At 33.2% G+C, this 14,212-nt stretch overlaps 1 protein-coding gene across 5 annotated transcripts in view; it reads right to left on the bottom strand.

Annotated features, from left to right (window-relative positions):
• Positions 1–4,166: 4,166 nt before the first annotated feature.
• The window catches only part of LOC101892505 (rho GTPase-activating protein Graf), a 214,584-nt gene continuing 204,538 nt past the window's right edge, over positions 4,167–14,212 (bottom strand). For 3 of the 5 annotated variants that reach the window (XM_011294963.3, XM_011294962.3, XM_011294964.3), the window contains exons 8-13: positions 13,749–14,062; positions 13,348–13,678; positions 13,167–13,272; positions 9,956–11,236; positions 9,792–9,871; positions 4,167–7,749 (exon numbers count right to left, since the gene is read on the bottom strand). In XM_011294963.3, the coding sequence (XP_011293265.2) occupies positions 7,649–7,749; positions 9,792–9,871; positions 9,956–11,236; positions 13,167–13,272; positions 13,348–13,678; positions 13,749–14,062 (2,213 nt within the window). In that variant the 3' untranslated portion in view covers positions 4,167–7,648. The remainder of the gene's footprint in view (positions 7,750–9,791; positions 9,872–9,955; positions 11,237–13,166; positions 13,273–13,347; positions 13,679–13,748; positions 14,063–14,212) is intronic. The other 2 variants (XR_009342306.1, XM_005185254.4) reach the window with 2 other exon arrangements.

The following is a 14,212-nucleotide window of genomic DNA, read 5'->3' as shown; positions in this document are numbered from 1 at the left end:
CAATCTAAGATATATATTGGAGCTATATCTAAATCTGAACCGATCTTGATAAAATTTAGTAGAGTTATTTCTGAGCTGATATCTAATACCAAAAATCATTGTTGTGGATAGCGTATAACGAATGTGCGGAACTTATATACCAAATCGGATGAAACTTATATATGGAAACCAAAGCTATATCTGAACATGTTTTAAGCTTCTAGGCTTAATTCGATCGGATGTGCGGAAATTCATTCAATTTAAACGAAAATTACACATATGGAGCACACAAAAATTTAGCAAATGCATCCGCAACGAATAGCTTAAGGTTCAAGAAACGGATATTTAGTTTTTGTGGAGATCTGTTTTTGAAAATTGTTGAAAGAATATGAAAAGTAAAAGCTGTCATAAAATGTAAAATGAGTGAAAATATATTTTTAAACAAGCTTTTTACTTTTTTTTAAAAAACGGATTTAGTCTTTTTTGTACCTCTCACACGCAGATTTATAATTAAACGTTATAATGTATGTATACATATTACAATAAATATATGTACTATGCAAGGCAGACAATTCCTTATTGCACCGTGCAATTACAGATTGTGAAAGTAGAGCTAAAAAAGAAGACACGTGGATCGGCGTTTTGAAAGTTCAAATCGCCAAGTAAAATAAACAGAGGGGACAAGTTCCCCCTCTTGCACAGTTTTGGGAATTTTCTGATAAAGATTCCTCGAAATCCGTGCATTTTAGGTATGTAGGCAATATTGCAGATATAAATATGAATAATATTTTGGTAGGAAATCTTAACCCCCAAACGAGTTAACAAAGGGGTGTTTTAGGTCAGTTTCTTAAGTATAATTAAAACCCCCTTAAAACGGAATCACAGCAAGTCAAAATATTCCACAAAATAATTTTCATAAAATTGTACTATAGATCCTGGAAGACTTCATTCGAATTCATTTATATTAAAAGCTCATTTTAAGGTTAAAGCCATACTTTGTATGAATATGTGGAAAAATTTCCTACACAACATCATTTTGGAAGGACGATGTCACAGACAAAAATATTCTTCATCAAATTTCACTATAAGCTACAAAAGAAATGTTTTTTCATTGTATATCAAAAAAAAATAAAATAAAATATTTGCATCAATGTCCCCAAATATTTCCCGATTTTTTTTTTTATTTCTCTGACTTTGTTTTTTGAGTAGACACCTGTAAACAACATAAAATATTCTTTAAGGCGAAAGGTGTTTAAATAAGATGTATTTTACGGAAATATTTACTGCAAATCTCATTCTCCCATTCGAAACTTAAATACTAAAAGTTAAAATTAAGTGTTTGATTTTTATTCTCTCAGCCATATGGCTAGAGAGGGTATATATTATTTGATACGGCCAAAACGTGACATTTCAAAATAAATGTTTTAGACCCTAGGTCACTTTGGAACAAATCCGTTTCAGGACATTTGGTGTCGATCTAGCAATGTCCGTTCGTCTGTCTGGCTGGTGCGCACGATAACTCTCGAAGGGAGTATCAGATTTTGTCCGAATTTCGTACATCGTAATATTATTTTCAAACTTAGATCGAGTTGGGAGATGTGCAATATCGGTCCACTTCTTCTGGTACCCCCAAAAGTTCGAAATTTTCAAAAAATATTTTATTGCATGGAAAGAGAACGGATAATCAAATTTTGCTTCCACTTTGCAAATCCTAATATTTCCATCAGTGTTACGTCAGGTACGAAAATGAAAACAATATTGCTCTACTCCTTCTGGTGCCTCCCCTGCAAAGGGCTAAAAGTTTGAATATCCATGAATATCATAAAACGCGAAATTAATATTCGATTTCATTTAGACTTGGCACATCTCAATATTTCTTTCAACACAAAATCTGTTATAAAGATAGTAGAAAGCGAACCATTTCTTCTTGTACTTCCCCACATGGCGAAAATGAAATAAGCATAAAATGAAGATGAATATGGAATTTATGATTTCGGACAAAATTGGATATAAATGTTCGATTTTCTTGTAATTTTGCCCAGTCCAATATATATGTATAAGGTTAATTGTGAAAATTAAATACTTCGATTGACTATATCTGGTACCTCACGCACATTTTAACTATAAGAATTATTATATATATCCTATAAATTGAAGCCCAAAACTGGCACTTCGCAATATTTCTATATTTAATAAGGTCCGATACGAAATGGACAATATTGGTCCATTCCTTCGAAACCCACTCCATAGAGGGTCAACAATTTGAATAATCATAATAGAAGTCAAAATATATTTAAATCATCGAACATTGGCTGAAGGTATGCATCTGTCGGCAAAACCGACTGATACGCTTTAGCTTGCTTTATTGATCATTTAACACATATTCATCCCCAGTCAAATACCAAAAAGAAGCCAAAAGAAATGGCATACATTTTTGTGGATAAAAAAAACCTTGATTACTTCTGAAAAATGTACCACGTTTTTTTTCAATTCGCTGCAATTTTTTTATTATTTCACTGCACAATAGGGAGTCTGAGTTGTGGGAAATGTCAAGTGAACAACCCCAAAATAGTTCAGGGCTCATTGGCCAAATGTAGCAAAGGCTCTATTACATATGCTATCATATCCATTAAAGGCTGAAAAATCATGGAATGGTATGAAATGCAAAAATTAATGATGAGTCCGACTTCTTTTTCCAAATTTTTTCCTACATGAATACTTTTGTAAAACTTTGATCAGATCCTAAGGTAAAGGTAGCCAAATAAAATATAAAACGCATGTTTATATAATTTATTCCATTATGTTTATTTATTTGTGTTTTTTTTTTATTTCACATATTACAATAACTAGATTTTTTCATTTATTCAATTTTTTATTATTTCCTTGATATTTATCATTAAAAATGTACATTAATATAGAATAGAATATTTATTTATATATTTTTTTTGCTTCTTATTTTTTCATTATAATATGTATATGTATATTTTTAGTGGCATGTGGGTTGGTTGGTTTGTTTGTTTCATTTAAAAAAAATAATAAATATATCTTTTGGGAGTCGCATTGGGGCATTGAGGACAAAACCAAACAAAACTTCCTTATATAGAAATAAATAAAAATAACAATAAAGTGTGTTTTTATTAAATTATTTAATATTTTTTATTCTTTTCGATAAAATGTACAGGATTACATTTGAAATAATAAGGGAAAAATATAAATTTAATAATAATAATAATAATTAATAAACATATATATTTACAAAATGCACATACGTAGATAGATAGGTAGCTATCTGATACTTAGTTCAAAATCTTATAAAATTAAAAACAAATATTCATTAATAAGGCAATTTTTCATAAATTTGTTGTTTTTGTTGTGCTTTCAAACAAAAAGTGCTAACAATTTTATCCATATGGAAAGGTGTTTTGATAATTTATTATTATGTAAAATATAAACTTATATGGTACAATAAAATTTGATTAATTAAAGGGGGGTGTATACATGTGTAAATTAACAAAAATAAGTTTGTTTGTTTATGTATGTATATACAACAAATACACAAGATAATTAACATAGAGAAAGGATGTAAAGGTTGGAATATGGTTTTTCCACCACATGGGCCTTTCAGTCCATGGGCAAGTTGAAAGTTTTATAAAATATATTTTTTCTGGGTTTCTAAAGACTTTGCTTATAAAAATTAAAATACCAAAAAACAAAAATGGAATGAAATGAAATGCAGGTTTGATTGGTTGGGGGTTTAGGAAACAACGTTCCTTTGAATTTGGCTGCTTGGGCAGGGGTAGTAGTTTTGGATATTCATTCGTTTTACATTTTCTTTTGAACAGAATATTAATTTAAATATCACAATAAACGATTTATAAAATACTTGTTTTTAGCTTTTCATATCTTTTAATTATTCTTCTTCGTCGTCGTCGTCATCATCGTCATCTTAAAAAATGTAATTCATTTTATAATGTAAGTCGTATTTTCTTTTTCTGTATAAAAATTTATTTTGGTTTTCAATATTTAATTTTGTTTTCTTTGTTTTGTTGTAATTTGCTGTTTATCGTTTCGGTGTAAATGTTGTTTGTTAGTCATTCTATTTAAACATGTAATTTTCATATTCAAGGAAAATGCTGCTGCTTTCAAAATTTTTTGGGTATTATTTGTATTTTGTGTGTTTTCATTTGTTTTTGGTGTTTTTTATTTGTAATGCAAATATTGGCAAAAAATGGCGCAGTTTTATTAGAAATTATTGTTAAAATAAAGATAGGGTTATTCGGTTTACGTTTTGATTAACTAAGAGACTAGTATTTTTATAGACTTTAAGCAGCTCCTTGTCATGTTAAATTTTTGGAAGATATTTTGATAAATTGGAATTTTTCTGGGAGACAACTTGGTTATGCTAAACCAAATAACCGCACTTTTATTTTAACCCTAAAAAATTGACTTTTTTCGATGCCATTGAATATACAAAATCATTTGTGAGAGTATGGCGATCATTATTGTAATGGCATTTCTTTTTATAGAGACACTACACAAGACGTGTCAATTTAAACCAAGTTAGTTCACACAAAAGACACATCATTGCATTGCATTGTGCAAGGAGCAAGAACATGTTAAAGAAAAACAAAATCTATGCGATTTATAAATTTTGTGATTGATATTAAATCAAAAAAAATATATATTTGAAACAATTTAGAAAGCAGTAAGTTTGGCCGCGCCGAGCTTTGAATACTCTCCACTATTTGGAACGAATTTGGAAATTTTCAAAAAATAAAATCCGTTAAAAATTCTGTTAAAATCTTAAAAATACCGAATATAGCCGTTATATTGGGGTCTATACGACTCGGACCTACATAGGCATTGTTTGTCATAAGTCATTACTATTTTCAAATTCGAAACTTGGAATAAACGGTGAATCATCTAGCTAAAATCTTCCAAATATCTGCACCTGCGTAGAGAATTTTCTGTCACAGGCTGTTGCATCCATTACGAACTTCAAATGCGATATCTCAAACAATTTCGGTGAGTATTGTACCTCAAATCGTTAAAATACCTAAAATAGGGAGGTACTGATATATGGGGCCTACACGAAGACCTGGACCATTCATTACGAACTTCAAATGCGATATCTCAAACAATTTCGGTGAGTATTGTACCTCAAATCGTTAAAATACCTAATATAGGGAGGTACTGATATATATACTGATACACGAAGACCTGGACCTGCATAGACAATTTTCTGTCATAGGCTGTAGTATCTATTACGAACTTCAAATACCAAATTTGAAACAATTTAGGTGAATAATGTCGCTGAAATCATCAAAATAGCGAATATCGGGAGGTACCGTTATATGGGGGCTATATAAAAACGTGGACCTACATGGCCTATTTACGAACTTAACCTGCCTACTGGCAAAATTAATATGTGTGCAAAATTTTAGCCTTCTATCTCAATTCGTTCGAAAGATAGTGTGATTACAACACAGAGACAGACGGACATCGTTAAATCGAATTTTACGCTGATCAAAAAAATATATACTTTGTTGGGTCTGACATGAGTATTTCGAGGAGTTACAAACGGAATGACAAAGTAAATATACCGTAAATAGTATGGTGGAGTGTATAAAAACGGACATAAAACGGCTGTTTCTCTTTCGAGATACATAAAACGGCCCCAAATGCGATTTTGTAGAAATGTTTTAATTTTTCTTTTGTTAAATAGAAAATTAATAGAATAATAATAATTAAATTCTTAATGTTTTCCCACAATCTATTTGCAAGGCAGTTTATTTTATATCCCTTTGAAGGTCGATTAAAAGAAATACCAGTAATAAATGATCGATATTTAAGTTCGGTGTTTCGTTAAATTGCCACACTCTCTTTTCTGATTTGTATATTATCGATTTTGTTCTTTTGGGATTTCATTCGGTAGAACTATGGAATACGGCCTTAAATGAAATTAAATTACAGGATTTCAAAATTGCAATTAGAGACCCGGGGCTACAGAGACACCAAAGTTTTATTTCATTTCAGTATAAAAATGCATAGAATCAGGCTTTATTTTTACAAATTTTGGTGATTTCGTTTCAAAACAATTTTATTTAAACTTCTTGAAAACAAAAAAAAAATAAAAAATTAAATTTTGTTTGTGTTTATTCATTCAACATTTACATTTACTAAAATTAAACATAAAAATTCTAAATTAATTTATTTTAAATAATAATAATTGTAGTTGTAATTAAATGTAATATTGTTTTTTACAAACAATTTGTTATACATAGTATAGTTATTGGTAAATATGTATATATAAATGTGTATATATGTACAAAGTAAGCGTTTCAAGGATTAATTTTTGTTGTTTTGTGTTTTCACAGTACACACTAATTATAAGTAAGATTTATAACTTGTTTAGTAAACCAAAGCAACAAAATTCCAAAAATATACAGCGTTATTATTTTTAATTTGTTTTTTTGTTTTTTGAAAATGGAGCAAAGCTTAATTATTGAAAATCTTTTAGAAAGATTTTTAAGAAAAATCTTAGGTGGTTGTTTTTTTTTTTTTTTATTTTTCTTCGTTTTAGAGCTGACTTTGTTTATGTGTGTTGGTGTATATTCTATAGCAAAAATGTATTTGTTTTCTTTAATAGACAATAAAATAAGCTTTCTTCACATAGGCATTTGACAAAAGAAAAAATATATAATAATATTTATCTGCATAGAATACAACAACAATAAAGATTAGAGGAAGAAGCCTATTTTTCGTTTAATATCATTGATATACAACAGATACACATAAATAGCATTGGTAATAATAATAATAGATAGATAGCTAGTAGATACATAGGTAGATTGGTAGGTAGATTAATAGATTTGGTTGGTTGTTGATTTCAAGTTGTCGATTGGTTGGCTGGCTGGCTGTTTTGGCTAAGTGCCAACTTTTCAAAATAATCGAAATTAACACATACAATATTTCTTTCTGATATAGATAGGTTATTAATTATATATAAATAAATATTAATAATATAATATTTTACATAAATTTTATACATACATATTTCATGTAAAAGTGTGTGTGTGTGCGTGTAAAGCAATAAGGATACATTTTTGTTGTTGGTTGATTGGTTTCAATTCTTTTTTTCCAATAGATTTTCAAAATCGTATCAAAAACAATGTTGTTGTTAGAAAAAAAGTGGTTAATACACAAAACCGAAATAACAAATTTTCTTATTTAATTTTACAAGTAGTTGTGGTTTTGGGTGTCTTTGTGTGTGTGTTTATTTCGATAAAGTAATTTTCATGTTCATTGCAATTCGTTGGTAATTCCGCTAGAATTGCTAGTTTGTGCTGTAGGTTTATATCTAAGACCGTTCAATGGAATCTTTCACTAAAATTTGGGAATTCATAAATTTTATATTTTCGCAAAACATCACATATGTTGTTTTTTGTTTAGTTATTGTATGTATGCCTACTAATTGTTTTTGTTTTTAGAAATTCTAATAATTCATTGTTTAATATATTTATTTCGGGGGGTGGTGGTGGGGTACACTTTGACCACATCTTACTACTTCGGTTCTATGTTTTTTTTTTTTTGTAATTTTCTTTATAAATAATTCAAAATATTTCTAAGCGCATCTCTCTAAAGATAATTGATGATTAGACTTACATGACTAATGGTATGGTTTCAAGTGTTCAACATAGTTCTCTGGTATAAGACCAGTTTTACCATTTAATGTGCCCTGCAACCAGCCGGGTTCGTGTGAAAAGCCAACTGAAAGAGAAGATTAATGGTGAATTTCAATCATAAATTTGCAATATATTTTTCATTTCAAAAAAAAAAAAAAAGAGAAAAGCAGGAAATATATTCCAAGTCTAACAACCAATATTGCAGTGTGAACCGTGAAAGAATTTAAGAATATGTGTTATTTCCTATTCCTATTTTTTTCTATCAGAAATAAATAAAGAAGCAGTAAGTAAACAGGTTCGAAATACTTGACAAAGTATAATTTCTCCAAAATAACATGCCACGGATAACACGGATATTCCCTATATTCCTGAGATTCCTTAATATGCACCCAATTTAAAAGAACTCAATCTGGTACATAAACAAGTAACATATAACATTAAGTGGGAGTTTGAAAATAAACAACTTTCAGTCCAACTACTCTAAAACTAATTCAAGTACAATACTGCTCCGATGCGGTAAATGACCGATTGGTAGATCGGTTTAGTCAGCATCGTGGGACAGAGGATGTAAGTCTGATTAAGAGGATTGTGAGCAATACCAAGATTTTGTGGGCTACAAACTCAATTAAACCTTTCAAGTCACCGGGACCGGATGGTTTTATTCCCGCCATGGTTTGTCTGTGTCTCTCTCACATTCCAGTCACTTATATTCCCAAGACTGGGAAACCAAGTCATGTACCTCCAAAAGAATGCAGACTTATCAGTCTCTCGTCTTTTCTATTGAAAACGCTGGATAGACTAATAGTCATTAAGATTAGATCTATGATACCCTTGACTTCGTTGAGCACAGCTTAACATGCCTATATGAAAGGCAAATCTGTTGAATCAGAGGAACCTGAACAACTCGTACTTCACTTTGGCACCCTTTCTCGACATCGAGGGAGCCTTCAATAATGTCACATTCGAGGCAATTCATAGTTCCCTCGCAAAACTTAGTATACCACCACTCCAGAATCATCAACTCAAGCATCGGGGAGTGTTCTGTTAGGAAAACGGTCACTAGAGACATCCCGCCACCACTACCTGGCTTTTGGTTATAAATGACATTCTAATCGAACTGGAACACGGCGGAACAAAGGTCGTGGCTTACGACGACGATGTGGTCTTGCTGATTGCTGGGAAATTCCCGCACAGCTTTGAAGTCCTTGATATCCAAATACATAAAAGAGACATCTGGACCCGCGACACTCTACCTTTTAACGGTATATCTGTCTATAATGATGGGTCAACGATGGAAAGTGGAACGGAAGCTGGAGTCTACTATGAAAGTCTAAGTATCCAAAGATCTTTCAGACTAAACAACGACTGTAGCGTTTTTCAGGCAGAAATCTTTTCTGTCAGGAAGCCCATAGAGCTGCTGGCAAATAAAATCAATGAACTGGACGGACCGGTGACTATATATGTCGATGGTCAAGCGGCCCTGAAACCTTTAAATTCATTTACAATCAAATCTATACAGTTCTGGAGTGCATGAATGCTCTGAAAAGGGTTAAATCGTTTGTCAAACTCTGTTGGGTCCCTGCAAAATATCTGGCAATGAATCGGCGGATGAATTGACCAGACGCAAAATCGCAAAACAAAAAACAGAAAATTCGTATTCATTTTATTTGAGTCATGGCCTATAAAAGGTCTGGCAGAAAGCCCATCTGCCAACTAAGTTTATTGTGACTTGAAATTTAAAGAGAGTCAAATCACAATAGTGCAAACAGTTTATTGCCAAAATTGATCTTCTTTGTCAAAAGTAATCTTCTTGTCCGACCTGATATAGGCCTTGCTTTCAATTTAGTAGAATATCGTATGGTATGCGTGAAGCCAGTCAAAAGATGGATGTTTTTTTTTTTTTTTGTTTACATTTTCGCCGCCGAAGGCATGAGGGTCTCTGTAAGACTCACTTCAAAAGTCAAATAAAATATTTCCGTCTGGGTTGTATTTTCCATCTTTTTGTAGATGATTAGAAATTGTACCGATTTTTAGAATTCAGAGTTTTTGAAAACATTTTCTTGTTAATATTTAATTTATTTGCATAGCTCGTAATCATTCTCAAAACCGAAAACTTTTTTCACTTACCATTTGTAATAATCTGATTTGGTTCAAATGATAGTTCACCTTCACTTTCACCCAGACAAGCGTATAATGTTCGCACTCTCCTGCAATATAAATAGAGAGAAAACAACATTATCCATCTTCAGTCATTGCACACATTCTTCTCATTTTCTCATTTTTGTACTTACGCTGTACCCGCTTCCAAATCTCTTTTGATTTGATTGACATCTTTGTTGCGGTGAATCTTCTGTGGCGTATATTCATTTGGTGAACTACCCGTACTGCCCACTATCATAGAAGGGGCAGCTGTGGCCGTTACCACATCATCAACCTGGGATCCCAGCAGTGTAGACAGTGATGTGGCTTGTGAGGAATGTGGCACATAATCTATGGAACCGCGGGCGGATAAGTAACGGCTGGAACCTGTTCCTCCACCCCCACCACCACCACCTCCACTACCGCCATTCGTTGATGACAGAGAATCACATACACTTTCGTTGGAACTCGATGTGGAGGCAGCGGCGGCTGAAGAATAGTGTTTATTTTGGGCATATGGCAGATGATTGCTGCGCTGCAGCTGTACGGGCGGATGCTGTTGTGGTCCATTACCGGTAGAGCCAATTCCACCGGAGCTGCCACCATATAATGCCTCCTTGCGCATGGCCAGGGTCGGCGGTGAGACATTACTTAAACTTACACGCGTTCCCGTGGTACTCGTACCGTATATTGATGTGGAGGCTGGTGTTGCTGTGGCCATTAAATAGTCAGGCCGCAGATTTGTGGCATTGGCCGGTGTGGCATGATGGGCGGTTAGCCCGCCATTTGTGTTGGACGATAAAATGCCATAGACTGGATCATTGGCGTTGTTACGACGCATACTAATATCGCTCTGCGACATTGAATGTAAATTTTTAACGCTACCCATGTTGACGGACATGCCCAAACTCTTGGGACCACTGCTACTGCCACCGTTTGAAGTATGGGTTGACATATGGCCGCCATTGGTGCCATTCGAGGTTATGACATTAGTGCTGCCACCACCACTACCGCCACCGCTAGTACCATAAATCATGCCATTTGGAATGTTCTGAAGACTCGAAGACATTGGGGAATCGGTAAAATTTGATTTGGCCACGACTCGGTAGACTTGTGGTTGGGGTGAGTACATGGAATTACGTCCAACCGAACCACCACCACCTCCGGCCAGAATTGCCTGTTTCGATTGATTGGAACGGGGTACCCTCACCGGAGGACTACTGGAATTATTCTGCAGATGTGTACTCACTGTACTGGGATCATTTTTGAAAATACGTTCATAGTTATCAATCAGAATATTGATGACAATGTTGTTGAATTTTATATCCAATATGGCAGCCACGGTTTCCTCTTGGGGTCGTAGTAATGTTGGACCAAATACAACGCCCAAATTGAAGACAGACATTTTATTTTTCTCAAATTTACGAGAGACTCTGTAGGGGAAAGGAAATGGAGATTTTTGGTTTAGGATGCATACATTAAAAAGGGAGAGTGATAAAGAAGACATATAACAAACTATAAATATTTTTCATTTCAAACTCCAAAAAATTACAGAAGAATATAGATTCAAAACCTTAATACGCATTTCAATAGTTTACTAAATAATAAGGTTCGACATGTTGTAGTAGTCATTCATTTTTAAAAATCTGAAGAGGGTATACTCTTTGAGCCAAACAAATTTTGATAGAGCTTAGAGATGGGCAATTTCGCTGCAATTTTTCCTCCAAAAAGGTACCGGATATAGTTCAAACTAGGCATATAGTAATATTTATATCAGAGTTGGCTTAACAGCAAAAATGGACAGTAGGTTTCCCCTTAAAATACACCACTAATATTAAAACAGTACACCATTGTTTCATAGATTGAAACTACGTACCAGACTTAAATTAGTTGCCGAAATGGGAAATAACGGTCAGCCCTACTCGAGTTGATTAATACTATGTATGATAAAATGTTTGTACCAGATTAAATTAGGTAGGAATATAAGCAATCTCGGCCTCTGGTACCTATTCCACATAGGCTGAAATTTTAAACAATCTCTCATAAAATTCGAAAATATTTTCCGATGAAATATTGCAATATTTCTACCAACGCCATATACTACGAAGAAATATATGTCGTTGAACCGACTGATACTTTCTAACTTGTCTGAAGAAAAAGTTAATAGTTTTTATGAATGTTGATTAATTTTTATTCCACACCTAACCTTTCTGTTCTCTAAATATTTATCTGTTTGTACCGCAATCATGTTTCGGCCGGGCTGAACTTTTAATACCCCCGCCTTTTGGAAGGAACATGAACATTTTTCAAGATTTACGAAAAATACCGTGTCAATGGCGACCTTTATATGGTGGCTATACGAAGACGGGGACCTGCATAAGTAATTTTTGTCATAGGCTGTAGTACCCATTAAGATCTTCAAATACGAAATTAGTCGAAATTCCGGCGAAAAATGTCGCTAAAATCATCAAAAACTCGAATAGAGGGAGATACCGTTATATGGGGGCTATACGAAGACGTGGAACTGCATACGATTTTTTCCATAGACTTTACTACCCATTACAAACGTCAAATTTGAAACAATTCGAGTGAATGATGTTGGCAAAATCATTAAAATACGGAATATTGGGAGGTACCGTTATACGGGGACTATACGAAAACGTGGACCTGCATAAGAAATTTTTAGGCATATTCTGACTACAAATTACGAACTACAAATACGAAATTATGGGTAAAAAATATCACCTAAATCATGAAATATCGAATATTGGGAGGTACCTTTATATAGGGGCTATAGGAAAACGTGCGCCAACATCGTTCATTTATGTAATTAACCTACCTACTGGCAAAATACACATGTGTGCAAAATTTTAACCTTCGATTACAACAGACAGACATACGGACATCGACTTAGAATTTTACGCTGATCTAAAATATATATACTTTGTTGGGTCTGACATAAGTATTTCGAGGAGTTACAAACAGAATGACAAAGTTAATATACCATCCATAGAATTTATTTATTTTTTTTATTTATTTATTTATTTTCAATTAGTACAGAAACCTAGCCAACAGGGCCATGGACGGTTCAAAAAACTTCTATACATGACTACTCTAAAATTATTATAATATCCTTAATCCTAAAAGAATTACTTAAAATTAAACACTAAAACAAATTAACAAAAAATGAATAAAATTAACAATTGATTGATGGTTCCAAGAACTCCTATACATGACTACTCAAAAAATGGTGAAAGGGTATACAAAAACTCTAAAAATATATTAATTTTTATATATTTTCGCACGCGTCTCCCATGAAAATATATTAAATATTAGTAGTAAAATTGCTTCTTAGGTACTTACTCGGTCAAATGTCTGATGACCATGTCAAGCATTTCAAAATTAGCTTGGGGCAACTTGTACACCAGCTTATGGACTTCGTGAACACGTTGATTAAGACTTTCTTGTTCTAAAATAAGAAATGGACAAAAAAAGTAACAATTAAATTCAATGCATATTTCATCATTTAACGATAGAAACTTACTGGCTGCTTCAATGAAACCACTGTGATAACGATACGTCATTAAGGGTTCATTTAGATTGCGCAGATACGTCTTAAGTGCACTGGCTATTGTATTACTTTCCATGAGATCACGGTATTGTTCATCGGTAAAAACTGACTCAGCTTTTTTGCGGTCCATGCCCAAAGCTAAAAGTTTTGAAATTTTGGTACCCACACCGCTCTTGCGATAAATGCCTTCATCTTCTAGACCTCTATTTTCTAGGACTTCAATGCATTTGCGTACAAATGCAAAACCCACTTCATCCAATTGATATTCTTCGCCGGCTTTTATTTTGCCAGGAGCTAAATAGGTCTGTTAAGGGAGAAGGGGATACATATTATTCATTTAACCTGTCTTTAGCTAATTCCTGTTATCAACTTACCGGCTCTGTTCCATCCATGGCGTTTATCCACGCTCTGCGATCCTCTTCACTCAAGGCTTGGAATGTATAGACGGTACCTGGTTTCTCTTTGAATGTCAAATCGAAACAAAATCTTTTCTCAAACTCGGATGCTCTTCTTTGGCACGAAACTAGTGTTAGCCGCTCCTCTTCTCTTTGTTCGGGTCTAGCAAAGCTGTGATTCATTTGATTGAATTGCAGCATAGTAAACTCCTTCTTCTGCTTCTTGTAGGTGCAATAGTACTTTGTCCATGTTGCCTTGAAGGGTTCTAAAAGAGAGATTTTCAATAGGGAACCTAAATTACGGTATTAATGTCGTGTGAGTACATTTAGATGAAAAATTAAAAAAGAAGTTATTTACAAATTGTAAAGAACTCTCTGTGTATGTGTGTTGCTGTAATGTATGTAGGGCACAGACGAATTTTGTCATTGAATTAAATATGAGA

This window comes from Musca domestica, unplaced genomic scaffold (assembly GCF_030504385.1).
Source record: "Musca domestica strain aabys unplaced genomic scaffold, Musca_domestica.polishedcontigs.V.1.1 22, whole genome shotgun sequence".
Taxonomy (NCBI): Eukaryota; Metazoa; Arthropoda; class Insecta; order Diptera; family Muscidae; genus Musca; species Musca domestica.
This window is presented reverse-complemented; position numbering and strand designations above follow the sequence as displayed.